Genomic DNA, 25,720 nt, shown 5'->3' with positions numbered 1-25,720 from the left:
ACCAACCACTTCATGCAGGAGCTTAATTGTTGCCAGCTGAACCGATCCCGTGACTCTGGGATATAAATGAGCCCAAAACTGGAGGCGGGGCTTTGGAGACTTGGGATAGATTTGGCTGTTTGTTGCTGCACTTCAAGACGCTCCTAGAGAGAACCGCTCAAGGGAAGGCTTCGGAGCTCCAGCTCCTGCTGAGGTTCTGGTTACCCCAGGTTCCAGCAGAAGGAATCCTCGGCTCACGCCCGGAGAATCATTCCTCGGAACTGATATCCTTAAGGTTTTGTTATTGTGTCCATTAATCCTCATTTCCTATTTTGGTTAGTCGGGTTATAAGTGACGCATGCTCAGTCACTAAGTTGTTAATAAAATATATTGGTTAAGAAAATTGAGCCTACAACTAAGGGCCCATCTGAGGCCCCTAACACGACATGTTCTGATCTTGTCCATCTTCCCGCCAGTGCCAGGCTTTGTCCACTGCACATGTGCACTGGAGCTATTTCTACCGATAGCTTGCCCTGATGTTCCTTGTGGCTGGGTGGCCCCTGCCTGTCACCTCTAGGAATCCTTCCTGGCCCGTGCTATCCCCTGCCCCAGGTAGCTCTCACACCCATAGCCCTCTGGAGTTTTCAACCCAGCTTTGGGGTTCTATGTTCATCTGCTCCTGCCCAATGCCTTAGACCAACGCTACTCTGTGGTTTATGAGTGAATCTCTCCCATTCACACAAGGCAGCCGTCCCAGGTCTGCAGTCCAGCCGGGCCGGGGCAGGAGGTCCTCAGCAAGAGCTGGGACAGGAAGCCTAGCAGCATCACCTCTCTATAGTGCTCTTACCTCATGCTCTCCCCCAGCGACTTACTTCTGCATCCCACAATTCCTCTTCCGCTCTCTGCTTAGACTACCGCTGTCCCACCCAGAAAGCCACAGCATCCTCTAGATGGCTCCTTTGGCCCACGTGACTTCAAAGGCCTGCGTCCTCAGCCCTTCTGCATGGTTTGTCTCTTGGCTGCTATGACTGACTTTTTAACTTTATCCTTTCATTTTTATTTAATTCTATTTATTTTGAGACGGTCTTACCCTGTTGCCCTAACTGACTTGAATGAAACTCACTATGTAGACCAGGTTGGCCTCGAACCCACAGAACTCTGCCCCTATGCCTCCCCGGTGCCGGAATTGAAGGTGTGCACTACCACAATTGGCCCTATATACTTCCTTTTGTTGTTGTTTTTAAGACAAGGTTTCTCTCTGTAGCTTTGGCTGTCCTGGACTCACTTTGTAGACCAGGCTGGCCTCGAACTCACAGAGATCAACTGCCTCTGCCGTACCCCTTGTCCCCCTAGTCCTCGGATTAAAGGCACGCACCACCATGCCCGCCTAAACTTCCTTTTTATATAGACACTTGTTTTCCCTGCATGTATGTCTTTACCACAAGTGTGCCTGGTACTGGAGGAAGCCAGAGGAAGGAGTCAGAGCTCCTGATACCTGAGTTACAGTAGGTTATGAACCCACGTGTAGGTGGCAGGATTCAAACCCAGGTCCTCTGGAAGTGTCACAAGTGCTCTTTAGAGAAGAGCCACCCTCCCGGAGCCATTCTCTGCCTGGAATACTACTACTTCCTTCAAAGAGCTTTCCTGGGAAGCTTGCCCTCCCTGCAGACTGCTCCCTGGTAGTTTCTCAACAGATTTCTTGTGTGAGCACCAGGTAGGGAGAAGCCTATGTCTGTCATTTTTACCCTGGTGTCTGAATGAACGAAATGGAATTTAGATGTGACTGAGGAAACCTGACTTTGAGTAAGCGTGAGGCCCTCTCCAGGCTTGGTTTTTCTCACCCAGGCTTCTCACCTAGTGCCCCAGCTGCCTTGTCTTGCCCCAGAAACTGGGAGTGCTCCAGCTCACCTCCCTCCCTCCACACTCACCCAGTCATCTCGGCCACCTACCCACGCAGCACCTCCTCCCAGCCACGCCCTTTCGCAACCCCTCCCTGGTGCCTGTAGTGGCTCAGCCTGCTCTCTCGCCATCCCAGACTTGGTGCCATGCTATGGGGAGCCTGAAACCCTGGGCCCGATACCTGCTCCTGGCTGTGGCGCACCTGCTGGCCATGGGCCTTGGGGCTATGGTGTTTCAGGTCCTGGAGGGCCCTCCAGCACGCCAGCTCCAGGCCCAACTCCAGGCTGAGCTGGCTACCTTCCAGGCAGAGCACAAGGCCTGCTTGTTACCTGAGGCCCTGGAGGAGCTGCTAGGTGCGGTCCTGAGAGCCCAGGCCCATGGAGTTTCCAGCCAGGGCAACGGCTCAGAGGCAAGCAACTGGGATCTGCCCTCAGCTCTGCTGTTCACTGCCAGCATCCTCACCACCACCGGTAGGCCGCCGCCACCACCACCACCACCACCACCACCACCACCAGGTGCTCCAGGAGGAGGACCTGAGAGCCATAGGGTGCAGCCCTTCCCCCATCCCAAAGCTCCCAACAAAACCAGGGCTCTATCAGGCCTGACATCACAATTGGGGCTCCCCACACAACACACCCTAACTGGTGCCTCCACTTAAGCTGCCAGGAGGGGTGTGGCCTCCCCAGCCCAGATCACATAGGCCTGAAGCCAGGCAGAGACTACAGCAGGGCTGGGATGGACTCTTGGATGGGGAGATGCTGTAGGGAGCACAGCCTAGAGCCTCGCTCTGAAGAGAGGGTGAGGAGAGGAAGCAGTGATGTGCTTGGAGCCCAGGCAGCAGGGAGTAGAAGTTCGTAGCGTTAATGAGATTCCTGGCTCGGAGAACAGATACGCTCAGCCACAGAGAAATAAAGACCTAGGTTTTGTTTTGTTTTGTTGTCCTGCAAATAATCTAAATGCTTTTTAAAGTGAAATATGTATTTCTAACTTCATTTCCAATTGGCTGGCGCAGAATGGGGCCAGCCTCTAAGACACATGCCCGCTGGCCCACCCAGTCCTCACTATTCTCTCTCTCTCTCTTTTTTATTTATTTATTTATTTTGTTTGTTTGTTTTTTCGTAGCCTTGGCTGTCCTGGACTTGCTTTGTACCAGGCTGGCCTCGAACTCACAGCGATCTGCCTGCCTCTGCCTCCCGAGTGCTGGGATTAAACGCGTGCGCCACCACTGCCCGGCTCAGTCCTCATTCTCTTATCTCACATCTAACTCCTATGAGCTTTGGAGTTTGCAAGCTGTGGGCCCTGCCCACCCTGTTCTCCCAGCATGCCCCACTCTTCCACCTCCATCTTTCTTGTTCCTGCTTCTCTGGCTCTGAATGCTGTCTCTCGTGCGTGCTGTCTCCTTGCAGAACATCTCGGTTTCTTGCCTGCTCCCCTCACTGTAAACCAGTGCCTGGGCAGGTTTAGATTCAGTCCAGCACAAGATATGGTACACAGAAAAACAGGATACACATTTGGGGAAAGAGAGCAGATGGCACACCACTGGTTGTAGATTTGGAATATCTTAAGATAAGCCCCAGGAAGCCAGCCAGGCGTGGTGGCGCACGCCTTTAATCCCAGCACTCTGGGAGGCAGAGGCAGGTGGATCCCTGTGAGTTCAAGGCCAGCCTGGTCTACAAAGTGAGTCCAGGACAGCCAGGGTTACACAGAGAAACCCTGTCTCAAAAAAACCAAACCAAACAAAAAAACAAGCCTAGGAGTCCGGAATCAGGCTAGGGTTACACACAACAGTTGTAGAGCCCTTACTTAGACTGCGGGAGGCTCCCTAGGTTCCATCTGAAGTACAGGGAAGGGGGGCGGGCAGGGAGGATAATGTTGGCTCTAAGTTGTTCCAACTACAAAATGTCTTCAGGATTAATTTCCCAGGAAGGACAACAGTAACCCAGTGAGGGTAAGGGACCAGACCACCATCCAATGAAAGAGGATCCCACCCTGAGGCATTTGTGTCATTTCTGTGGGAGATGGAGAAAATGTGACCCCTAACCCCACTCCCATAGACACCTCACTCAGAAGCTCACTGCCAGCTCTTCTCTCTTTTCCAGGTTATGGCCACATGGCCCCACTATCCTCGGGTGGAAAGGCCTTCTGTGTGGTCTATGCAGCCCTTGGGCTGCCAGCCTCTCTGGCGCTTGTGGCTGTCCTGCGCCACTGCCTGCTGCCTGTGTTCAGTTGCTCAGGTGCCTGGGTAGCTGTTCGCTGGCAGCTGGCACCAGCCCAGGCTGCTCTACTGCGGGCAGCAGGACTGGGCCTCCTGGTGGCCTGTGTCTTCGTGTTGCTGCCAGCGCTGGTGCTGTGGGGTATACAGGGCGACCACAGCCTGCTAGAAGCCATCTACTTCTGCTTCGGTTCACTCAGCACAATCGGCCTAGGGGACTTGCTGTCTGGCCAGGGACGTGGCCTGCATCCAGCCATTTACCACCTCGGGCAGTTTGCACTTCTTGGTAAGTCCAGAAAAGAGGAGGGTAAGCCAGGTGTGGTGGCGCACACCTTTAATCCCTGAAGTTGGGAGGCAGAGGCAGGATCTTACTGAGTTCGAGGCCAGCCTGATCTACAAAATGAGTCCCAGACAGCCAAGGCTACACATTGAAACCCTGTCTGGTTGGGGGGGGGGGGGGGGAAGAGGAAGGTAGAGGGGCCTGGACTACAGCTCCCATAGATCACTAGGGACTACAACTCAAAGAGAGATCCTACCCCAGGACACAAGATGGGTGTGTAGTCCAAAGAAAATTAGGGACCATGTTGAGAGTTGCAAGTAGTGTCCGGATGGATGACCACACCGGGAAGTGGGTGAGGAACAGTGTGAGCATCCTAGGAGCTGCCCCAACTGCCTCTTCTCTCCAGCTTACTTGCTCCTGGGGCTCCTGGCCATGCTCTTAGCAGTGGAGACCTTCTCAGAGCTGCCACAGGTCCGTGCCATAGTGAAATTCTTTGGGGCCAGTGGCCCTGGACCTGATGAAGACCAAGATGGCATCCTAGATCAAGATGAGCTGGCTCTGAGCACCGTGCCTTCTGACAGCCCAGCTGTGGAACAGACCACGTCAGGCCCAGCATCAGAACCGACCCCAGCTTGCTGATGCAAGTCAGGCGGCAGTACAGGCGGAAGGGGGTGTGGGGATGACGATGTCAAGGAATAATGGTGATGTTTAAAATTAAATGGGCTGCTTAGCATGCACCAGGGGGCTCTGGGTCAGTCTTACAGCACCAGAAAAGAAGAATTCAGCTGTGTGAATATGTGTACAGCAACAGCAACAGAAAAAGTAGGGGGCAGTGCACTTGCACATGGAGGTGTGGAGCATGTCCGGAGGTCAAAGGACAACCTTGTGAGGTTGGCCCACTCCTTTCACCTTTAGGTGGTTCCAGGGATTGAACTCAGATCCTCAAGCTTGCCCTACAAATGCTTTTTTCCACTGAGTTATCTTCCCCCCCCCCAAAGATTTATTTATTCTGTATAATGTCTGCCTGCATGTCAGAAGAGGGCATCAGATCACACTATTGATGGTTGTGAGCCACCATGTGGTTACTGGGAATTGAACTCAGGACCTCTGGAAGAACAGACAGGGCTCTTAACCACTGAGCCATCTCTCCAGCCCCCACTGAGTTATCTTAATGATTCATATCAACATTTCTTTTTCTTTAGGACAATGTCACTGAGTTCGAGGCCAGCCTGGACTACAGAGTGAGTTTGAGGACAGCCAGGGCTACACAGAGAAACCCTGTCTTGAAAAAGAAAAAAAAAAAAGCCAGGCATGGTGGCACATGCCTTTAATCCAGCACTTGAGGCAGAGTCAGGCAGATCACTATGAATTTGAGGCCAGCCTGGTTTACCAAGTTAGTCCAGGACAGCCAAGGCTACACAGAGAAACCCTGTCTCTAAAAACCAAAAAATTAAAAAATAATAAAAAAAGAAGAAAAGAAAAAAAAGAAAGAAAACCAAAACCAAAACAAAACAAAAACAAAAAGAACAATGTAAACACATATAAACTGGGCTGGCCTTGAACTCAAAGCAGTCTACCTCCCTAGTGCTAGATTTAAAAATGCATGCCACCCACCAGCATAGATGAGGCTGGCCTTGAACTCCTGACCTTTCTACCTCCACCATCACCCCAAATACTGGATTTATAGGCATACACCACCATGCCCGTGTTTAGGATTTTCTTTCAAAAAGCCTTTCCTTTCTGCCCTCACTCTTGGAAGGACCCATCTGTGAACCGCTGAGCTCAGCCGGCTCCGGGTTAGAAAGCACACAGCGTTATTAGCCTTAAGTCCCACCCTCTTCCTTCTATTGAAGCCCTACAGAGAAAAAGCAGGCGCAGGTTTGTCCTAGTCCAACTTTATTGCTCCAGACATAGAAGGGAAGGAGGATGTGGGCGGCATCCCCTGCGCCATCCCTGGGTAGACCTAGGGGAGGAGATCTGTGTAGCGCGCCTGGGATCCTGGCCACTGCCAAAACATTCACACACACACACATACACACACATTCTCAGCTGAATAAATACTGCTTGGCATGTTCGGCTGCTCCAGTCCCCAAGTCTGGGTCGGCCCTGCTTCCACCCGCTGTAGGAGCATGGGGCTCTGTCTTCTGCTGTGCAGTTCCGGGAGTGGTGAGGCGGGTCCATGACCAGAGGAAGAAAGGGCGAACCAGGCAGGAGGCTCAGCTCAGCGTGCAGCGTTCCCGCCTGCTCAGCTGCCGGCTCACCTTGCGACGCCGCTGCTCCAGGCCACGTTCCAGGCGCTCATCTTCCTCCAGAGCGCTGGGAACAGATGGGGGTGGGGGCGGGGTGGAAGGTTGTTCAAGTCAGTCTCCAAATTTGGCCCTATTTGTAAGCCCTCAGATTCGAGGCATGGCGTTCCAGGGGTGCGCCCATCCAGGTCCCCCACTCACATCCGTTCCTTCTGGTCCAGGTCCCGGACTAGTTCATCCCTCTGGTTCACCAGTGACACCAGCTCCTCCAACAGGAGTTGCTCCCGGTGCTGCTGTGCGACGGTTTTCTGCCACTCTAAGTCCAGAAGCTTGAGTCAGGAGGGTGCCGACCCTGGCCCCGGCTCCACCTCCAGCCGCTGCCGTCCCATTTCCCACCTTCAATGGCCAGCATGGCCCGCAGCTCCCGGCTCAGCAGTTCGAACCTCCGCTCCAAGTCCTGCTCCTCGATGCTGATGGGGAGGGATGCCGTGTTAGACCAAACCGGATGCGAGTGTCCAGGGCTAGGACTACCACATCTCTATTGCTTTCCACGGAGGGCTGGGAGAACCTCGGTGTTCTGTCCAGTGCGCCCTTCAGAGTTCAGCGGCCCTTCAGTTACACTCCGGATATGCCTGCTGCTCCCTTCCCACGCCTCTCTTTTATACAAAGACACCCCCAAAAGGAGTATTTGGATGAAAAATGTAAACATTTCTCTGGGGAAATGACTTAAAATGCAAGAGGGAAGCAAAGCTGCCTCTGGTGTGCAGGGCAGTAAAGGAAATAACAGGGAGAGTGGCGCCACCCCACTTGTTTGGTTGGTTGGTTTTTCGAGTCAGGGTCTCTCTGTGTAGCCTTAGCTAGTCTGGACTCGCTTTGTAGACCAGGCTGGCCTCGAACTCGCAGCGATCCTCCTGCCTCTGCCTCCCGAGTGCTGGGATTAAAGGCGTTTGCCAACACCACCCGACAGCCACCCCGCTCCTGAACCTGCTCAAATTCCTCTCAGCCTGTTTTCTCACTCAGGAGTACCAGTACAGTAAGTTAGAAAGACAAAATATTAATAAGATGGTCAAGCAAAATCTTTCCCAAAAGATCTTTGCAGAGGGAAGAAAGAAGTGACTAGCTCTAACCGAAGTACCCTAGGCTGCTTCTATCCTCCAGGCAGTCCTGGACCAGCTAGGCAGCCCAGCCGGGCTGCCAGGAGGCTTAGTGCCCAGACTCACAGCAGCTGCAGCTGGTCCTGCCTCCGGATGAGTGCGTTCTTCTTGTTGACCAGAGTGAACCATTCCTGGATCAGCACCTCCTCCTGCAGCCTGTTGGCACCTGAATTAGGCCAGGACAGTCACCAGAGTTGCCTCCTGTCAGGGCGGAGCAGCCGAGGATCGGGGAAGGGAGCTTGTGTTCCCCCCTCCCCCTCCCCACCCCCACCCCCCACCCTTGACGTGGCATCTCAGACTTCTGAGCTACATGCCTCCAACAAGCGTCTTCCAGTCACTAAAGGGACTCTAGCCAGCTTCCTGCCAGCCCTTCCCAAGGTCAGGGCAGATCTAGGGAGGCTGTTGAGGAGTGAGCCCACCTGATTCCATGAGGCTCCTCAGCTGCTTCTCCACCTCGGAGGCTCTCCCGTCTATCTGTCCCTGCTCCTGCTCCAGGGCCTGCAGCTCTGCGCACACGTACTGACTTGTGTCCTGGAACCGTTGCTGGGAGTGGAAGGGGGGGAAGGCAGTGGGCTGGTGAGTTCATCGCAGTCCCCACTCAGAAAGTACCACGACAGTCCCGCCCACCTAGCCCACCTTACCAGACCCGCCTCTTCTGCACTGGGGGGTGATTCCTCTGCAGGAGGGCTCCCACCTGCAGATAGAAACGAGGCTGGGTCCCTCCAGCTAGCAGAAAGCCCCCAGGAACTCCCCTGGAGGATTTGTGAGCTCAGTCAGCAACCCCACCTTTCAAACTACTCACCGGGAGGCGGCTGTGGGGTTGTGGTGGTTTGTGGGCCGGAGTCAAGGCTGGAGTCGGGGTTTGGGCCTTCCTGTGGAGAGAGTCAAAGGAGAGGTGGGATGGGCTCCCCACAGCCCCAGCCGCTGCAGATGACCACGCGGCTCACACACAGCGGAGGGAGGAACCTCAGTCTGCGGCTCCAGTCCCACAGGCACCTCCTTCAGGGTAAAGGAAAAGCCATGCCTTCCCTCTTGTTCCCCTCTGCTCCTTTGGTGGCTTTGAGTTGAAAGATCTTTTAGGGTAAGTCAGTGGCAAATGGTTTGGAAAGCCAAGCAGGGACCCAGACGTTCCCAGTCCTTCAGAGAATCACCTCAGGTCACCTGGCTCTTGCCATTTAGTGATGGCAGCCATGGGACAGCCAACTGCCTAATCAGTAGCTAGGCTATCCTGAGTCAGTATCTACCTTCTGGCCAGAAGGGGGCGCCCTCCTACCTGATAGGATCCTCTCTATCTAGAGCTGGCAAAGCTCTTTGTAGAGACTGAAGAATTTTATTCCGGAAAATCCAAGTCTGGCCCTCGTTGTACCCCATTCCTTGTTACTAGGGCCCAATTGTTTTTTTTTTTAAATAGTCTATATTTATTTTATGATATGAGTGTTTTTCCTGTATGTATGTGTGTGCAGGGCATCGGTGCCCAGAAGGGGGTACCAGATGGCTTTGAAGATTCCCTGGAACTGGAGTCGTGAGCCATCACGTGGATGCTGGGAACCAAAACTCTGCAGGAGCAGCCAGTGCTCTTAACCCTTAAGCATACTGTCCAGCCCCCGAGGCCTAACTTTTAACTCACCTAACAGTCTGGCTCCTTAGACAATACTGTTAGCCACTCTTCCAGGTCAGAGGTGCGGAACACAAAGGAGTCGCCCCAGTGGTCACCCCACTGTGTGCCCCTCAGACAAGTCTTCCTGGCCCAGGTGCTATCCCTGTCCGGACTGGATTAGCAGTGATGTCAGCAGCCACCGCCCACGCCACCGCCGTGCCCTGCCATTCACTTCACTCCCAAGCTGAGAGGCCTTCCCAAAACATTTACCCACGGTGTCGCTCTCTGCATGCGCCACCTCAGCCCAGAGTCTCACTGCTCAGGACAGTGGGGAGTTTCCGCCCCAATCCCCTTACCACTGCAAGTCTCACAAGGTCACCGCCCTCTGGTCACAGCAATGGACTGTCAGTTCCCTAAAAAGCTTCCTGGCTCTGAAACCAGCCTCGAGCTTGAGTTGCTCCAAACCGACAAGACCTTTCTGGCCCAGCGTGGATCCTTCCTGCAAGGGGCCCCTCAGACTTCCCTCCACGCCCTCTGCCTCTCTTCCTGGCCATCCAGCACCTGCACCCCCACTGAGGCAGAGATCTCCCCTCTGCCTCATGCTCCTCATGCTATTGGTCACTGCGCCTTCTCTAACTAACCAGAGATGGCCCATTTATTTGGGACAGGGTCCACCTACCTCTGTCTCCCAAATGCTGGGATTAAAGGCATGTACCACCTGACTGTCTTTAAAGATTTTTTTGTTATTATTAATTATATACTGGTGTGTGCCTGTATGAGTGTGTGTGTACATGAGTGAGTGTGTACAGAGGCTAGAGGTCTCAGATCCCTCTAGAGCAGAATAGGCCCTTGTGGACCACCTGATGGTAGATGCTGGGAACCGACTTTGGGTCCTCTGGATTAGCAATAGGTTGTTTTTGTTTTCGTTTGGTTTTTCGAGACAGAGTTTCTCTGTGTAGCCTGGGCTGTCTTGGACTTACTTTGTAGACCAGGCTGGCCTTGAACTCACAGAGATCCACCTGCCTCTGCCTCCTGACTTCTGAGATTAAAGGAGTGTGCCACTACCACCTGGAATGTTTAAAAAATTAAATATTTATTTTTAATTATGTGTGTACGGGTGCATACACCTGTACACACACGTGCCACATGTATGTGGGCACCCTCTGAGGCCAGAGGCACTGGATAAGCTGGAACTGGAGCCACAGGCTGTTGTGAACTGCCTGTCTTGTGTCCTTGGAACTCCCTGTGAGTTTGAGGGCAGCTTGGTCTACAGAATGAGTTCCAGGACAGCCAGGGCTAGCCTGCCCCACTGGGCTTGAGTGTGTCTTTGTGTGTAAAACGGGGACAGATCCCAGCCCTGATGCAGGCAGGACCCAGACAGGCATCTAGGGAAACATCTACCTCTCACTTTTGACATCATGCTGTGGTGGCTTCATGATACTTTACAAAGGGTTTTCACGATTTTGATCCTTGTCGTCAGGAAGAGCGCAGAGAGGTGTACGTGGGATGCCGGGGGAGAGGGGAGGAGCCGAACACAGCCTGTCGACTGCGTGGAGCCCAGCAGAGGGCGCCAATTAGTACCGCAGGCTCAGAACCCAGGTTCACAGCAACAGGGCCCTTCACGCCTCCCTCAACTTCACTAGTCCCAAGCTTAAAAGGCAGGGAGGGGCGCTCCGGGAAGCCGAGACACCCTGGAGACAGCGCACCTGGCAGAGTAGGCAGCCTAGGAGGTTGGGATGGCAAACTCAGCAGCATTTATGCTTACTCACACCAGCCCTGGTAGGAATTGTCTGACCCAAATTCGTCTTTCTATACTCTCCTTACTGCCTGAACCTGGAAGCACTCGTGTCTCTCACACAGCTGCTTCTATCCCGCCTCAGCCTCAAGGTGCCTGACCTCATCTTACTCCAGGCCTTGGGGAGCTTCCAAGGATGGAGTCAGGCTGAACAGCCTCCGGAAACAGTAAAGGCAAAGTCAGCCAATGAGAGAGCCTCTTCTCTCCTGGGTCAAATATCTCTTGCCAGGGCGATGGCAGGAGGAGGGCCTGGCTTGGAAAGACCAGACAGGAGGGACTCAGCCCCAGAAGGGTGAATGTTGACTCCTCCCCTTTGTGATTTAAGGAGCCACTGACCAACAGGGCTGGCAGTCAGACCTCCACCTCCTGCGGCAGGAAATGCCTTGCTACTCCTCAGACCCAGGTTCCCCAGTCTCTGGACCCTCCCTCGGGGCTCCTAGTCTCAGACTGGCTGCAATGCTGCCTGGGAACTTCATGGAAGTGACTGTCAGCTCCCTAAGTGAGATCTGAACGTCCTCGATGCCACCTTTTTGTGTGGGTCTCCGCATTTGAGAACCACACCTTCCCATTTTTTCTTTTCTTTTTTCCCTCTTGTTATTTTTTTGTTATGTGTGTGTGTCAGAGAGAGAGAGAGACAGAGAGAGAGAGAGAGAGAGAGACAGAGAGACAGAGAGAGAGACAGAGAGAGAGACAGAGAGAGATGACCTGAGACCTACAAAACGTGAGAGTGGAGCCACTGCCCCAGGCAAGAGTCCTAGCTCCTAAGTCCCATTAAAGCTCAGGGGTTAAATATTCAAATATTCAAACCAAATATCAGCTGTCTTCCTCTACCGCATTCCACCTTGTTTTCCTTCTTTCTTCCTTTCTTTTTATTTGTTTGGGTTTTTTTGTTGTTGTTTGGTTGGTTTTTTTGAGACAGGGTTTCTCTGTGTAGCCTTGGCTGTCCTGGACTCGCTTTGTAGACCAGGCTGGCCTCAAACTCAGTGATCCGACTGCCTCTGCCTCCCAAGTGCTGGGATTCATGACCACATCCTGCCCTTCTTTCTTTTTAAATTAGATTTATTCAGCCCCACAGTGGTGGCACAGGCCTTTAATCCCAGCATTCAGGAGGCAGAGGCAGGTGGATCGCTGTGAGTTCAAGGCCAGCCGGGTCTACAAAGCGAGTCCAGGACAGTCAAGGCTACACAGAGAAACCCTGCCTCGAAAAACCAAAGACAAAAAATAAATTAGACTTATTCATGTACTGGGGGAGTAGGCTAAGTGCCACATCATCTGTGTGGCAGTCAGAGGACAATTTGTGTGAGTTGGTCCTGTCCTTCCATCAGACGGCTACCAGGGACAGAGCTTAGTGACAAGAACCTCAACCTGAGAAGCCACCAGACTCTACCTTAGTTACTGAGGCAGCATTTCTCACTGAGCCTGGAGCTCACTCATTAGCTCTACCGGATGGTCAACAAGCCCTAGGGAGCCCCGCCTCCACCTCCCAGTGCTGAGTTACAGGCGCATGCCATCACACCCGGCTTTGTACAGGCATTTTACATGAGGCTGGGGATCCTGCTTGTGCTGAGAACACACTCCGACATACACACACACACACACCAGCCCTGGGATATTTTGTTTTGTGTTTAAATGGCCTAAACTTCTGACCTTTCTGCTTCTACCTCCCAAATGCTGGGTTTGCAGGTAGCAGTCCCCACACCCAGTATTTTGTTGTCATGTAGTGACACTGGGGTTTGAAACCAGGACCTCTTAGGCAAACCTCTACCCCTGAGCTACTTCCTTAGTCCTCAATTTTTCACCAGGGAAAACTGTCCATCGAATCAACTAACTCGAGGCCCAGCAGCTTCCTCCACAAAGCCTTTCTCAGCTCATTCCTTCCAAACGCTTGGACCGTAGCTGGGCAGCTGCAGGGGTGCAGCAGCCCCTTCTGTGGTCACCCTCCGATTGAAAGTCCGTGGCCAGAGTTCATCTTGGGTCCCTGAGATTCCTGTAGTACCATCTCTCCTTTAGCACACTGCAGTGTGTGTGTGTGTGTGTGTGTGTGTGTGTGTGTGTGTGTGTGTGTAAGGGGGGGGAGGGGGAGGGGGAGGAGAGAGAGAGAGAGAGAGAGAGAGAGAGAGAGAGAGAGAGAGAGAGAGAGAGATGACCTGAGACCTACAAAACGTGAGGGTGGAGCCACTGTCCCAGGCAAGAGCCCCACCTCCTAACTCCCATTAAAGCCTCAGGGGTTAAATATTCAAGCCAGAGGATCTGGAGGCTGGGAGGAGCTACTGGGGCCACAAGAGGGCGGTAAGTATCCCTGCCCCTAGCTAGAGGGCAAGGTGGTTGCTAGGTGACACTTTAGGCCACACACAGAGAAAGAAAAAGCCCCAAAACCAACGCTAAACTTGGGAGCCTTCTAGGAACCTCGTATTACGGCCTATATCTCTATAAACTGGGTACCAAGTGTTAGAAACTGCTCACATATACAAAACTGGCTACAGTCTAGGTGTTCTGGGCCCGAAGGCTTTGTCTCCTGACCAGCGGACCCTTCTGCAGCATCAGGGTCCACCTAAGGGTGTCCCAGCATCCAGCTAACAGGCTTCTCTGAAGCCGCCATTTCTGCAGCAGCCTTAACACAGGGGCTGCTCCAGACCCTTCTCTGAGAACTCCCCACAATCCTATGCTGCAGCAGGCTAGGGGTGTACTCACCACAGCCCCGGATCCTGCAGGTCCCGTTCCTACTGCAGCTCCAGAGTCTGGATCATCCACAGAAAACGAGTTGCTATTCCGTAGCCTGGATCGCCTCTTCTTTAGCAAATCAGCGTCACGCACGTGGGAGAAGGAGCCATGTGCTCGGGGTGGCGGTACTGGCCCAGCCTCCCCATTGACCGAGGACCGTCTCAGTCTCACACCACCTGCTGCCCCGACTCCGTTCACCAGCCCCTCTGTGGGGGCCATGGGGGACGTGGACGACCGGGCTCTGGTGCCATTGGAGGGCACCTCTGGGGGGGTTGCTTCCTGGGCAACTTTGGCCTCCCCATCCTTCGAGGAGCAGCTCAGGTCCGTGTCCCTAGAGTCCGCCTTGGGTACCGCCCCAGCGCCAGGGTTCATGGCCTCTTTGGGCTCTGTAGGCACTTCAGCCCCATGCTCTCGAAGCCGCTGCGCCAGGTTGCCTGCGTCCAGGCCGTCGGGCAGGCTTGGCTGGGCGTTGCCCACGCGATAAGTGCCAGACCCACCGCCGCCCTCCAGTTGCACCAGCTGCAGCTCCTGCCCAGTGCAGAAGGCGCGGATCTGACACAGGTACGTCATGACGATGAGCTTGTCAGGTACGGACAGAAGCACCATGTCCGCGGGCTCCAGCAGCCGAGACACGCCCAGGGATGCGAAGCCATCAAAAGCCTGGAAAGGGTGTACTCTGGTCAGAAGCACAGAGATCCAGCGACTCTCCAGAGCCAAGCCTGCCAGCCCCCGGGGGGTCCCTGACTCTTGAGCCAGGATTTGCTTAGAACCGCCTTCACCCTCCTGTAGAGGGAAATCTGACATCAAGGCCCGCCCTCGCTGTTACCTAGCAACTGCACATCGCCTACCCAGTTATCAAAGGATGATTTGGGGAGGAAAAAAAAATTCTACAGAAAACATGCTTTTAAAATTAAAAACGCAGGGCGTGGTGGCGCACGCCTTTTATCCCAGCACTTGGAAGGCAGAGACAGGTGGATTGCTGTGAGTTCTAGGCCAGCCTGGACTACAAAGTGAGTCCAGGACAGCCAAGGCTACACAGAGAAACCCTGTCTCGGGAAAACAAAAACAAAAACAAAAAAATTTAAAACACCAAAACAAAAACTAGGGCAAACAATGTCATAGCCAAAAAGATTTTAAAGTTCTGAAAGCCATGGCCCCTGCGTCTCAGACGCTCCAGGCAGCAGCTGACTCCAAGCAAAGCTTCCCTCCTCATCTCACCTGCTTGTTGTTCTGTTTGATGTCCAGTGGGTCAAGGGAGAAATAGTCACTGCAGACAGAGAATGCTGGTCAGAAATGGATGGCACTGATGTCTCAGCAGGCCCAGTCCCCATCCATCCCCAAGTCCCCGGCAGCTCACATCTTGTCTGGGTAGAATCGATGTAAAATGGCACAGAAGGCCAGGCCGTTGCGCCAGGATGTGGTGAAATTGGTGATGCACACACCACGGTAGCCACTGGTGACCTCTTGGCACCACTCCAACAGGGACTGGCTGGAGCTGACCAGGGCGGGTGGTGCCTGGCGACAGAAGGGTGGATTAAAGGATGTATCCTTAAGGACTCATATCCTCTGCCCCTTGGAGGAAGCTCAGGCCTGGCAGGAAACCACCCCAGCTCCTCTGAGTTTGCAGAGATCACCATAGCACTGGGGTCAGGCAAAAGGGTTTCTGGCTTCAGGTAGGGGAGCTATTTGCCAAGGTCACCTAAAAGGGCAGTGGCACTTAGGCAAGGTCAGAGGTCACCAGCAGCCACACCTCAAAGTCAGTTCAGAGACTGATAGCTCCATGCAGCCTAGCAGGGCAGGAGGGGCCAGGGCATCCTGGGAGAGGAGGGATGAAGGACCTTCATGAAGCTGAATCCCACCCTCCCAACCCCCACTAAAAACACACATCTTGGTCCACTAGGTGGGTCCATGCAGAGCCACTGTTCAATCAGCCCCAGGTTAGTGGAAGAAGCGGACTGGACCTCGGTGGCCCCCATCCCTACCTGGCTGCCTTGCAGCCTTCTGTCCTCTTCAGGCTCCTCTGGGGAAGAGGCCCCCGAGGGCCTGGGTACCTCAGCCCCTGCCCCACTGGCCACTTGTGCCTCTTTGAGGCTTGCATCAGCTTCTTTGCCCTTCGCGGTTCCCAAGCCCCAAGATTCTGCTTCCTGGGCCTCAAAAATATCAGATTTATTCTCGGGAGATGCGAACCTCTCCATCTCTGCTTCCTGGGACCCCAAAGTCCAAGATTTGGCCTCTGCTACCCCTACAACTTTAGTTTCTGTCTCTTGTACTCTGGGTACCGCTGGCCCTGCTTCCTCAGCCCCCAAACCTCTTTGCTTAGTCTCTGGGACTCTTATGGCCTCATATTGAAGAGCTCCCAAAGCTCTGGGCTTCTGGACCCCCAAAATGTCAGTCTTTGCCTCCTCAGACTGCAAAACTCCAGTTTCTGCCCACTGGGCCCCCAGTACCTCAGCTTCTGGCCTGGAGGCCCCAGAATCCCCTGGGTCTATTTCTTGGGCCTTGGCTGTCTCAGCTTCTGCTTCCTCGGTCACTGCTCCCAGGAGCCCTGACCCCCTGACTGCTGTCTCCTGGGTCTCCAGAACCCCAGACTTTACAGTCTCACCTCCTAATTCTGGGTTCTCTGAACCCCCTAATTCTGCTTTCTGGATCCCAAACAACTCAGCACCCACTGTTTCTGTCTCTACCTCTGGGGTCTCCCAGATCCCCCTTTCTCTTTCCTGGTCGTCCAGTATCTCAGACTCTTCCATCTTAGCTTCCAGCCCAGGGGCTCCTGAGCCCTCAGATGCTATTTCCTGGGTCCCCAGTAGTTCAGCTTCTGACCTTCCAACCTCTGCCTGCGATACCCCAGTGCCTCCCACCTCTGTCTTCCGGGGCCCCGATATCTCAGATTCTGTTATCTCAGCCACAGAACCCCCAGATAGCTCCTTCACCCCCAATGTCTCATCCTCTTCAGCTTGTGTCTCTGGGACTTCTGAAGAGGCAGCCTCTGCCTCCAGGACTGTGGGTGCCTCAGTTCCTGTTCTCAGCACCTCCTGCACCCCAGATGCGCTCTCTGGGGTCCCTAAGCTCTCGGCCTCCGCTGTCCCAGGGTCTACCTCTTGAGTCCCTAGGTCTCCTTCCCCCGTCTCTGGGGAGCCATCAGTCTTGGATTCTGGTGTCTCTGCTTCTACCCAAAGGACTCCACAACCTACAGATATCTCCTGGGCTCCCAGCATGCCACCTTCTGTGGTCTCTATCACTGAAACATCTGTCCCCAGGGCCCCTACTGTTCTAGATTGCATCTGTGGGGGCCCTGAACCCTCAGATGCTACGTTGTGGATCCCTGATATCTCAGTAAGTGCTGTTTCAGTCTCTGCTCTTGGAATCCTCCAAGTCCCCACCTCTGTCTCCTGTGTTCCCAACACATCAGACTCTGCCAGCTCCACCTCCACCGCTGGAGCCTCCGAAGCTGCGGCCACCACAGTCTGGGTCTCCAGGGTTCCAGCTTCTGCCTCCCCAGCCTCTGTCTTCTGAGCTCCCAGTATGTCAGCCTCCGTCTTCACCCTGCCAGCCCCCCCATCTGCCATCTCCTGGGCCTCCCATATCTTAGTTTCTGCTGTCACTGTCTTGCTACCTGGAACTGTAGTACCCCCGACTTCTGGTTTCCGTATCCCAAATTCCTTAGGCTCCCTTATATCAGCCCCTGTCCCCAGCATCCCCAGATCCCCAATCTCTTTATCCTGGGTCCTCAATACCTCCGACTCTGCTGTTCCAGTAGCCTCTGACGCCGGGGCCTCTGATTGTGCTATTTCTGACTCCTGGGCTTCCAATATTTCGGATTCTGCTCTTCTAGTCTCTAGATCTTGAGGCTCTGGTCTCCCAACATCTGTCTTTGGCGTCCCTATAGCCCCCTCCCAAGGCACCCACTCGGCCTCTGTTTCTAGAACGCTAGGCTCCCCAACTTCTGCCTCCTGGGCCCTCAGATCTCTAGATGTTACCCCATGGCCAATTGATGGGATGCCCTGAATGCTGCTCACCTGGGGCCCAGCACTCGCTGCTCCAGCAGCAGGGCCCTGCTCCCGGCCTGTCCTCCCAAGAGCAGGGACTCCGCTCCTAATCTCTGCACTTTCTCTCTCCTGGCCAGCAGGCCTGGCACCCCAGAGATGCCCTAGATGCCCTTCAGGCTCAGCTGGAGGTGGGTTCAGGTCACTGGGAGCCTCTTCCTGGGACCCTGCCCTCATCCTCCTCTGAGCACTCCTAGGAGGAGCCTCAGGAGTTTCCCCGAGTCTTGCCTTAGGCGTCAGCTCTGTAGCCTCTGGTCCTTCCATGGCTATAGGTTGTACCTTTGACTTCTGCTCAGCAGCTACTTGATGAAGTTTTGAGCTCTCTTCAGCCTCTCCAGCTGTGGTACATGACTTCTTAGTGTTCTTCTCTCCGTTTCCTGCCCTGCTAGGCCCTGGCCTGTCCTTAGTGTCTCCCTCTTCAACTTTGGATCTTTCTCCTCCCAAAGCATCTCTGGAGCCTCTGACCTCAATGTCTGGTTCTGGTCTGGCTCCATGGGCCTTTGTCCTGTCCTGAGAGCTTATCTGGGCTTGGGTCTCCCCAGAAGAACCCACTCCTGTTGGAGGGTCCTCTGAGGTACTAGGGACTTCATCCTCCCTGTAGGGGACTGGGGACCGGGGTACATCAGGGCCTTTCCGGAGCCGAGGGGCTGGGGTGGGGACCATGTCCTGGCCAGGCTGCCTGGTAGACCTGAGGAAAGAGCAGAAACAAGTACTGTGGGGGAGGGTCTTCTTTTGGGACCCACTCTCAGCTCTGCAGCGCCTTTTAGAATGTTATAGCACTTGAGAGGATGGCAGAGACTTGGAGGGGGGTTGTGTGTACTTGCTTCTAACAGCAACGGGGCTGGTTTCTTACCTTGTCTCTGGTGGGGTTTGTGGGGGCCTTGGGGTTTCAGGCCCCACCTGGCCCCCGGCTATAGCAGCTGGTTCTGACCCCTGGCCCCGGGAGGCCCTGGCCGGGGGCGCAGGGGCACTCACAGGGGCAGGGCTGGTATCCTCAGCACAAGAGGGTCTGGCAGCTAGGAGGGGAAGGAAGGGGATGCTGAGGCCTGCATTGTGACATAGGTCCAGTCCCCAACCCCAGTCCCAGGCCAAGCCTCACCTGCCTGCTGGGGCCGTGTGTGGCCTTCATCATCTTCTTCTTCACACAGTGACTTCAGCTCTCGGGAGAGATCTGAAGGGGGACCCATGGGAGGGATACAGTCAGCCAAGGCAAGACTCTACAGTTTGGGCCCCACCATGACCCCAGCGAGAGTTCAGGGCCTACCTGGGAAACGCCCCAGTCTCAGGGCACAGCCCCGGCCTTGGAGAAGAGGCAGGCCCACAGATGCAGAGAGAGAGAGAGAGAAAGTGAGAAAGAACCACAAAAGAATGAAAGACAAAGGGCTTTAAGGAGGAGAAGGGAGTGAGCGCAGAAGGGAGGGAGCAGACAGGGGTGGGGGGGGTGGGAGGGGGATAGGAGACCAGACAGAGGCCACAGTTCCTGTGACACAGCTTCTCTGAGCATCTACCTAGGGATGAGATGAACAGGAACTTGGGGATCCACTCTGCTTCAAGACTGACATGCCTAGCACCAGGACAAATCTGGGACAATCAGAGCTGCTGGGCAGTACTGCGCTCCTGTCACTCCGCATGCACGAGGCGGCGCTGCCCCACAGCAACCAGCACTGGGGACCCAGGGACGCTACACCCATCGTAGGCCATAGCACTCTCAAGCCACAGACAACTGTGAGCCCACCTGACTGGGTCCCTCGGGGAGCCCTGGGGCCATTAGCTTCATCCTCATCGCTCTCAGCAAAGTCATCCAAGTTTCCCACGTCGCTGGGCTTTACGCTCATGAGGCTGGCCAGACTCTGCATGTCATCATCGCTGTGGGTTTGAGGTCAGGGGTGAGAGGGCTGGAGCCTGAGACCACAGGCCAGGGCCAGGGCGGTCGGGTGGGAACTCACGTGGCACGGCCTTCACGCAGCAGCACCCCAGAAAGGGTGAGGCTCAGCTCGGCATGAACTACCTTCACAGACCTGGGCTTCAGCCGCAGTCGGAGCGGAACCTGAGCAGGCACAGGCCCTGCGTGGCGGGCCAGGTTCACATCAACCGTGGCCAGTACCTTCCGCTGTCCCTTGGACTCCTGTGGGTGGGAGACGTGGGGACAGAGGGAGAAGCATCAGTTGCTGTCTTGAGGTCTGTGAAGTCACAGGTCCAACCTACCCAGACACTCACGTTTTCAATAATAAAAGTCCATTCTTTGGCTTCATACTGGTCCACATGAGGGTCCTGGAGAGGAGAGTACTTGTGGGCACAGGGTTTCAAGGAGGGCAATGCCGGAAGAACTATCTGCACCGGCTGGGGTTGGTATGGGGTCATCATAGCTGATGTTGGAATGCACTTTGGCTTCTCTGAGTGTGTATATGTTGTACTGGACCGAACCCAAAGCATCATGCATGCTCTACCACTGAGCTCAGGTCCAGCCAGCTTTGTACTCTGATTCCTTTTTTTTTTTTTCCTTTGTAAAATATGTATTTATTTTCATTTTATGTGTGTGGATGTTTTGCCTGGATGCATATCTGTGACCCACATTTGTGCATTGCCCACATAGGACAGAAGAGGGCAGCTGAGTTGTGAGCTGCCATGTGGGTGCTGGGAATGGAACACAGGTTCATTGGAAGGGCAGCCAGTGCTCCTGACTGCTGAGCCGTCCCTCCAGTTCTCGTACCCGGGTTTCTGATCCCAGGTGACTTTCTTAACTACAGGTTGGGTAAATGCTGCCCCGTCTAAAAAGACCTCTTCAGCAACTTGTAATAAACCCATGAACTTTTTGGTCCTACCACTTGGTTCTTCGTTGTGGGTGAACAGGCCACCAGGAGTGCCCCCGTGGCTGCCCAGCATCACCACAGACTCACTCTGTACAAGGTCACCGAGATGTCCACATTCTCAGGCACCATCCACACCACAGTGCCACGGTATGGGTTCTGGATGCCAGGCTGCCAGCTGTGGGCCTTCAAGAGAAAATAGGAGTCCCCCCCTGAGTACCGTCACCCCCTTTTCTTCTTTCCCCCATCTTCCTTTCTCCCCGTAGACACCAACATGACTTGAACCTGGTCACACTCTCCCATCGACTACCATCTACCTCCCCCTTGGCCCTGCCTTTGACTCCATCCCAACCTGGACCCCCAGGGGCCAATCCTTCTCACCTTGGAGCAGATCCGCCGGTTCCTCCGAGTCCATACCACAACCAGCTTGTCAGGCTGCCTGGAAGGACGGGAAGAGCCGCTTAGCCAGGCCCAATCTAGCTTCTCCGTCTTCTCTTCCTCCTCTCCCTAGCTCCCTGGGGGGTCTGCCCGGTCCTCTTCCCAAGGAGAGGGCATGGGCAGCTTCTTATCTAGGGCCACAAGGTGTAGGTGGGGCAGCTCATGCAGGGCGGGGCAGGGACTAAAGGGCGCAGGGCCTGGACAGATTGGAACATCATAGCCCCGCAGGGTCCATGAAAGACAGGGACAGACAGGGACAGCCACATACACAGGTGTGTGCACACACAGAACCATGGGGTAAAGTCTCAGGAGTAAAAGAAGTTCGTTTGTTCAGAAATACTTCTAGAAGTTCAGCCCTGTTCTGAGGGCAAAGCAACTGAGAAGAAAAACTCAGGGGCTGAGAGAAGACCCTTTTCTTTCTTTCTTTCTTTCTTTTTTTTTTTTTTTAGGATTTATTTATTTAAAAAATAAAGATTTATTTATTTATTATGTATATAGTGTACATCAGATCTCATTATAGGTGGCTGTGAGCCACCATGTGGTTGCTGGGAATTGAACTCAGGACCTCTGAAGGAGCAGTCAGTGCTCTTAACTGCTGAGCCGTCTCTCTAGCCCCCTGAGGGAAGACCCTTAAGGGTAAGGAAGGTAGAAGAAAAGTATAGGCAAGAAGGAAAAATAAGCCTGGCTGGCTGGTGCAGATCTTCAGTGCTAGCATGTGGGAGGCAGATGGAGGCAAGTCTTTGAGTTCAAGGGCAGCCTGATCTACATAGCAAGTTCTAGGCCAGCCAAGGCTGCATGGTGAGATGGTGACTCAAAACTAACAAACGAACAAAAAAGTGGTGTGTGTGTGTGTGTGTGTGTGTGTGTGTGTGTGTAAGAAAATAAATTAGTAAGTGACTCTTAGGGGCTGTGAAAGCGACTGCCTGGGAGTCTCTTTGAGGCTGGGAATCTGAGCAGAGCCAGGAGTGGAGGAAGTGGCTTTGTGTGCAGATCCTCAGAGAAGGCTCCAAGGGAAGGAACTGGCCAAGTGCTAGGATCTTAGGGGAGTGGCAGAGGCAGAGCAAGGGTAAATGGAGGGATTGAGGCCCGAGAAGCGCAGAGTTAGCTTGCCACTAGACACCCCCATATACACAGCTGGCCTGCTGTGGCCAGCCCTTTGCTGCAATCAGTGGCCCTGAGCAGGGTCAGGCAGGACTCCTACTTCCTCAAATCCAGGGACACTGACCATTGCCCTGAAGGGGTGATGGCGAAACAGCCCAGGGAAGGTTCGAGGAGACTTCCATGGGACAGCTCCACTGAGCAGCAAGTGTGTGTTGCACAGACTTGGGAGAGCGAGAGAAACAAGGAGAGAGATGTGCAGAGCTGGCCCCTGACAAGGTGCTGACAAGTGGCTGGGCCCCCTAAGAACAAGGCCTCTTTGGGTTAACATCTAACCTCTGCCCAGGAGGGGGTGGGGTTGGCCAAGAAAAGGATCAGATGAGGGTAGCACAAGAGAGTTTCCCTGCCTATTTCCAGCCCCACACCTGGGGACTTAGGTCTGCCAGCTCAACACCTCTCTGGAGGCTGAGGCAGGACAACCAAGTGGCTTGCTGTTAACCCTTGAGGTTTCTGAGACACCGAGAAGTAGGCCAGATAAGGTTAAACAGAGGAGTCTCGAGTCCTCTGACCCAGAAGTAAGCAACCATTCTTGGGCCCCAAACCACAGGCAAGGGCCCACCCAGCAAAGCCTTCCCAGAAAAGAGAAACAGCAGGGGTGCCCAGGGAGGGTGTGGCCTGCTTGGGCAGCCTGACTCAGGCTGGCACGCCTTCTTGGGAAGCCATGACCTAGGCAGGGGCAGCTTCCTGTCCTGGGCTCCTGGTTAAGAAGGCCAGCAGGCCTTACCCATGCTGCTTGTGACTCAGCCCACAGACACTGTCTGTACCTCTGTCTGCTCACCAGAACCATGCCCAGCGTCCCTTTGGCCTCACTCAGAATACTAGGGCAGGAGCCAGAGGCCAGAGTTCAAGTGCCAGCCCTGCTGTGTTACCTAGCTCCTGTTCTCCCCTAGCCTTTACTGCAGAAAGGGCCTCCCAGGAGGCACAGCAAGTTCAAGGCCAGAGATTATGGTGACTGCCCCAAGCACCCTAGCCACAGCCCACTCCTCTCCATTTAGGCCCCATGGTTCCGGCCTTACCCCAGCTCTTCCCCCCCGGGGAGTCTATATTTAGCCCCGCCTGGCCTCTGAGGCCCCTACAGCTGTGCCCTAATCCAGCCAAGAGAAGCTGACACCAGTGAGCACATATATTTAGGGTGTGACGAACAGACCCGGGCAGCTGCCCGGTGGGGGCAGGTGAGCCAAATGCCCCCAGGGCTCTTTGACAGTCCGAGACAAGGCCTGTACTCTCTCCTGTGTTGTCCCCTGGCCCAACGACTTTCCCTCCACAGACCTCCTCCTCCTGGACCATCTCCTGAGACCTCAGGCCCCTTTAAGCCTCTCCCCCCTCCCTCCTCATCCCTCCAAGCTCAGTTTCCCCTTTTAAGGACATTGTGGAGACTTCTCCAGCCTCTGGGGCCCACTCTAGCTGAAGGGGGGAGGGGTAGAAAAAAAAGAGAAGGCCACATCTTCACTCTGAACCAGACTAAGACTCATGAAGTCTTTCCCAGCCTTGGCCACCTGGAGACCTAAACTTGTTCTGTTTTCCGCTGCCACCCTGCACCACCGCTCTCTCGGCTTGAGGAACCTCAAGCCTCCCTCCCGCCCGCCCTCAGGCCTGACCACAGCTGATTTAAATGTAGGCACAGATCCTCCCGCCTGCCTGTGACTCTCCACACCTCGAAACTCCTGGAATCCCCCAAGCTGCAAGGCACTGAGGTGCCCGGAATACCTAGGACAGGAACCCCTTTAGCCGTTAGACTTGGGGGGATTTGCCCAGGCTCAAACGGGTCAAGCTAAATGGAGTCCCACATAAGTCTTGGGGTGTCCCCTCAGGCCTCCCTTCTACTCACCACTTCTTGGTGCACTCCAACACCAGTTCATGGTAACAAGCCACAAACTGGAACTTGGCGGCCCGCTTGCCCACCCTCTGCAAGCGCTTCCACACCGACGTCATGGTCCAAGCAGCTCTCGCTGACTTCTCAAGCTCGGGGCTCCCGCTTGCCCCCAACTGCTGGCCCAGCCAGGGTCCCCATGGTCTCTGGTGTCCTTTTCTGCGTCTCCCGTCCTGTCCTGTCCGCCCCGTCTGTGTAGATCAGTCTAAGGTTCGGACCTAGGCTGTGCTTGCTGGGGTGACCGCTGGGGTCTGCCGGGTAGGCTGGCAGAGTTTGCCGGCGCGTCGAGCTAGCTAGTCGGAGCTCCGAGCTGCGAGAGCACCGTTTCCTGGAGCCGCACCCCCGGCCGAAGGCGGGCGGGGCTGCAGCGTGGGGCGGGGCGACCTTGCTTCCGGGACCTAGCGTCGCGACCCAGACACCGGGTACCGGGTACCGGGTACGAGTCCCGACCGCCGAGCCGGCTTGGTGGGAGCCCGCGAGCCGGATGAGGCTGGGGAGGACATGTGAGCTCCAAGAAATAACAGCCCTCAAACTTGGTGCCACGCTCCAAAGAGCTGCCCCAGCCGCCTCCCTTCCTGCCTGCAGCCTTGTGGTACTGGTTGGTACCCCGTTTCCCAAGTTTGTAAAGCAGAGACCTATAAAAGGAAAAGGTTCAGGGTCCTGAGCCAATGGTCCTTAAGACACTCATGTCTTTTTTTTTTTTTTTTTTTTTGGTTTTTCGAGACAAGGTTTCTCTGTGTAGCCTTGGCTGTCCTGGACTCACTTTGTAGACCAGGCTGGCCTCGAATTCACAGCGATCCGCCTGCCTCTGCCTCCCGAGTGCTGGGATTAAAGGCGTGTGCCACCACGCCCAGTTTAAGACACTCATGTCTTAACCAGAAAAGAAAAACGCAGCGTCCAGGAGTGAGCCGTGGTGGGGTATCCCTAGTGTGACTTCCCAGCTGGCACGAGGGAATACAACCCCTCACTTCTCACCAGCGGCAAAAGGTTCAAATACTGGGTTCTACTCAAGAGTGCCATCTTGGACAGAAAGAGTGCTAACAGCCCGAGCCTCAGTTTTGAAGTCTGTTAAATAGGGCCAATTAAAGTACCATCTTTTATGGTCATAGAAGGTTGAGGCTTAGGAAAGGGGTTAGCTTAGGGACCGGCTGGTTTTGCCTTGTCTCACTAAGTGCATTCCGTTATCAGAGCTAAAAGAAAATGTACACATGGGTGTTTTTTCCTCCTCCCCTGGGAAGTCCCTGGGGCGTTAGCTGCTGTGTTAATGCCTAGATTAGCCTCCTTATCACTCATCCATCCGCCTCGCATGGTAATGTGCCTCAGCAAGGTGTTTTATACCCAGTTAGAGAGGTGCCCTGGGGCAACACATGAATACGTTCTTTCCCATAGGACGTCTGGTCTTCTAGGAACGCCAACCGGATGGCATCTCCAGCAGGCAAGTGACTATGGTAGGGAGTGGGGAGCAGTGCCGGGGTGCAGCTTTGAGAATGTGGCAGGCTTCTTCCAGTGCGCTGGACTGGT

At 54.5% G+C, this 25,720-nt stretch overlaps 2 protein-coding genes across 20 annotated transcripts; one reads left to right on the top strand and one right to left on the bottom strand.

Annotated features, from left to right (window-relative positions):
- The first annotated feature begins 1,955 nt into the window (after positions 1–1,955).
- KCNK7 (potassium two pore domain channel subfamily K member 7) lies at positions 1,956–6,952 on the top strand. Of its 2 annotated transcripts, XM_084771835.1 has the most exons (4): positions 1,956–2,348; positions 3,978–4,376; positions 5,573–5,611; positions 6,838–6,952. In XM_084771835.1, the coding sequence occupies exons 1-3, from the start codon at positions 2,030–2,032 to the stop codon at positions 5,584–5,586; spliced, it is 732 nt and encodes a 243-aa protein (XP_084627961.1). In that variant the 5' UTR covers positions 1,956–2,029; the 3' UTR covers positions 5,587–5,611; positions 6,838–6,952. The 2 variants fall into 2 exon arrangements, with proteins under 2 accessions (XP_084627961.1, XP_084627960.1); XM_084771834.1 differs by lacking the exons at positions 5,573–5,611; positions 6,838–6,952 and adding an exon at positions 4,777–5,107 and having other exon boundaries at positions 1,958–2,348.
- Positions 6,250–24,715, bottom strand: EHBP1L1 (EH domain binding protein 1 like 1). 18 transcript variants are annotated; one of them, XM_084771827.1, is made up of 21 exons: positions 24,158–24,566; positions 21,115–21,172; positions 20,824–20,919; positions 20,144–20,197; positions 19,873–20,051; positions 19,662–19,792; positions 19,191–19,226; positions 19,026–19,097; positions 18,780–18,942; positions 17,618–18,614; positions 15,866–16,033; positions 15,241–15,398; positions 15,102–15,150; positions 13,854–14,543; positions 8,573–8,642; positions 8,412–8,464; positions 8,190–8,313; positions 7,837–7,936; positions 7,013–7,086; positions 6,818–6,932; positions 6,250–6,686 (listed from the first exon to the last, which is right to left on the bottom strand). In XM_084771827.1, exons 1-21 carry the CDS (start codon positions 24,259–24,261, stop codon positions 6,587–6,589), a joined length of 3,591 nt encoding a protein of 1,196 aa, XP_084627953.1. In that variant the 5' UTR covers positions 24,262–24,566; the 3' UTR covers positions 6,250–6,586. The 18 variants fall into 18 exon arrangements, with proteins under 18 accessions (XP_084627953.1, XP_084627954.1, XP_084627956.1 ...); XM_084771828.1 differs by having other exon boundaries at positions 15,866–16,027; XM_084771830.1 differs by having other exon boundaries at positions 17,900–18,614; positions 24,158–24,565.
- Between the last annotated feature and the right edge of the window lie 1,005 nt (positions 24,716–25,720).

The sequence above is a fragment of the Acomys minous genome, assembly GCF_964271855.1.
Source record: "Acomys minous genome assembly, chromosome: 2".
NCBI classification, from domain to species: domain Eukaryota; kingdom Metazoa; phylum Chordata; class Mammalia; order Rodentia; family Muridae; genus Acomys; species Acomys minous.
Note: the sequence above shows the minus strand (reverse complement) of the source record. Positions and strands in the feature narration are given on the sequence as shown.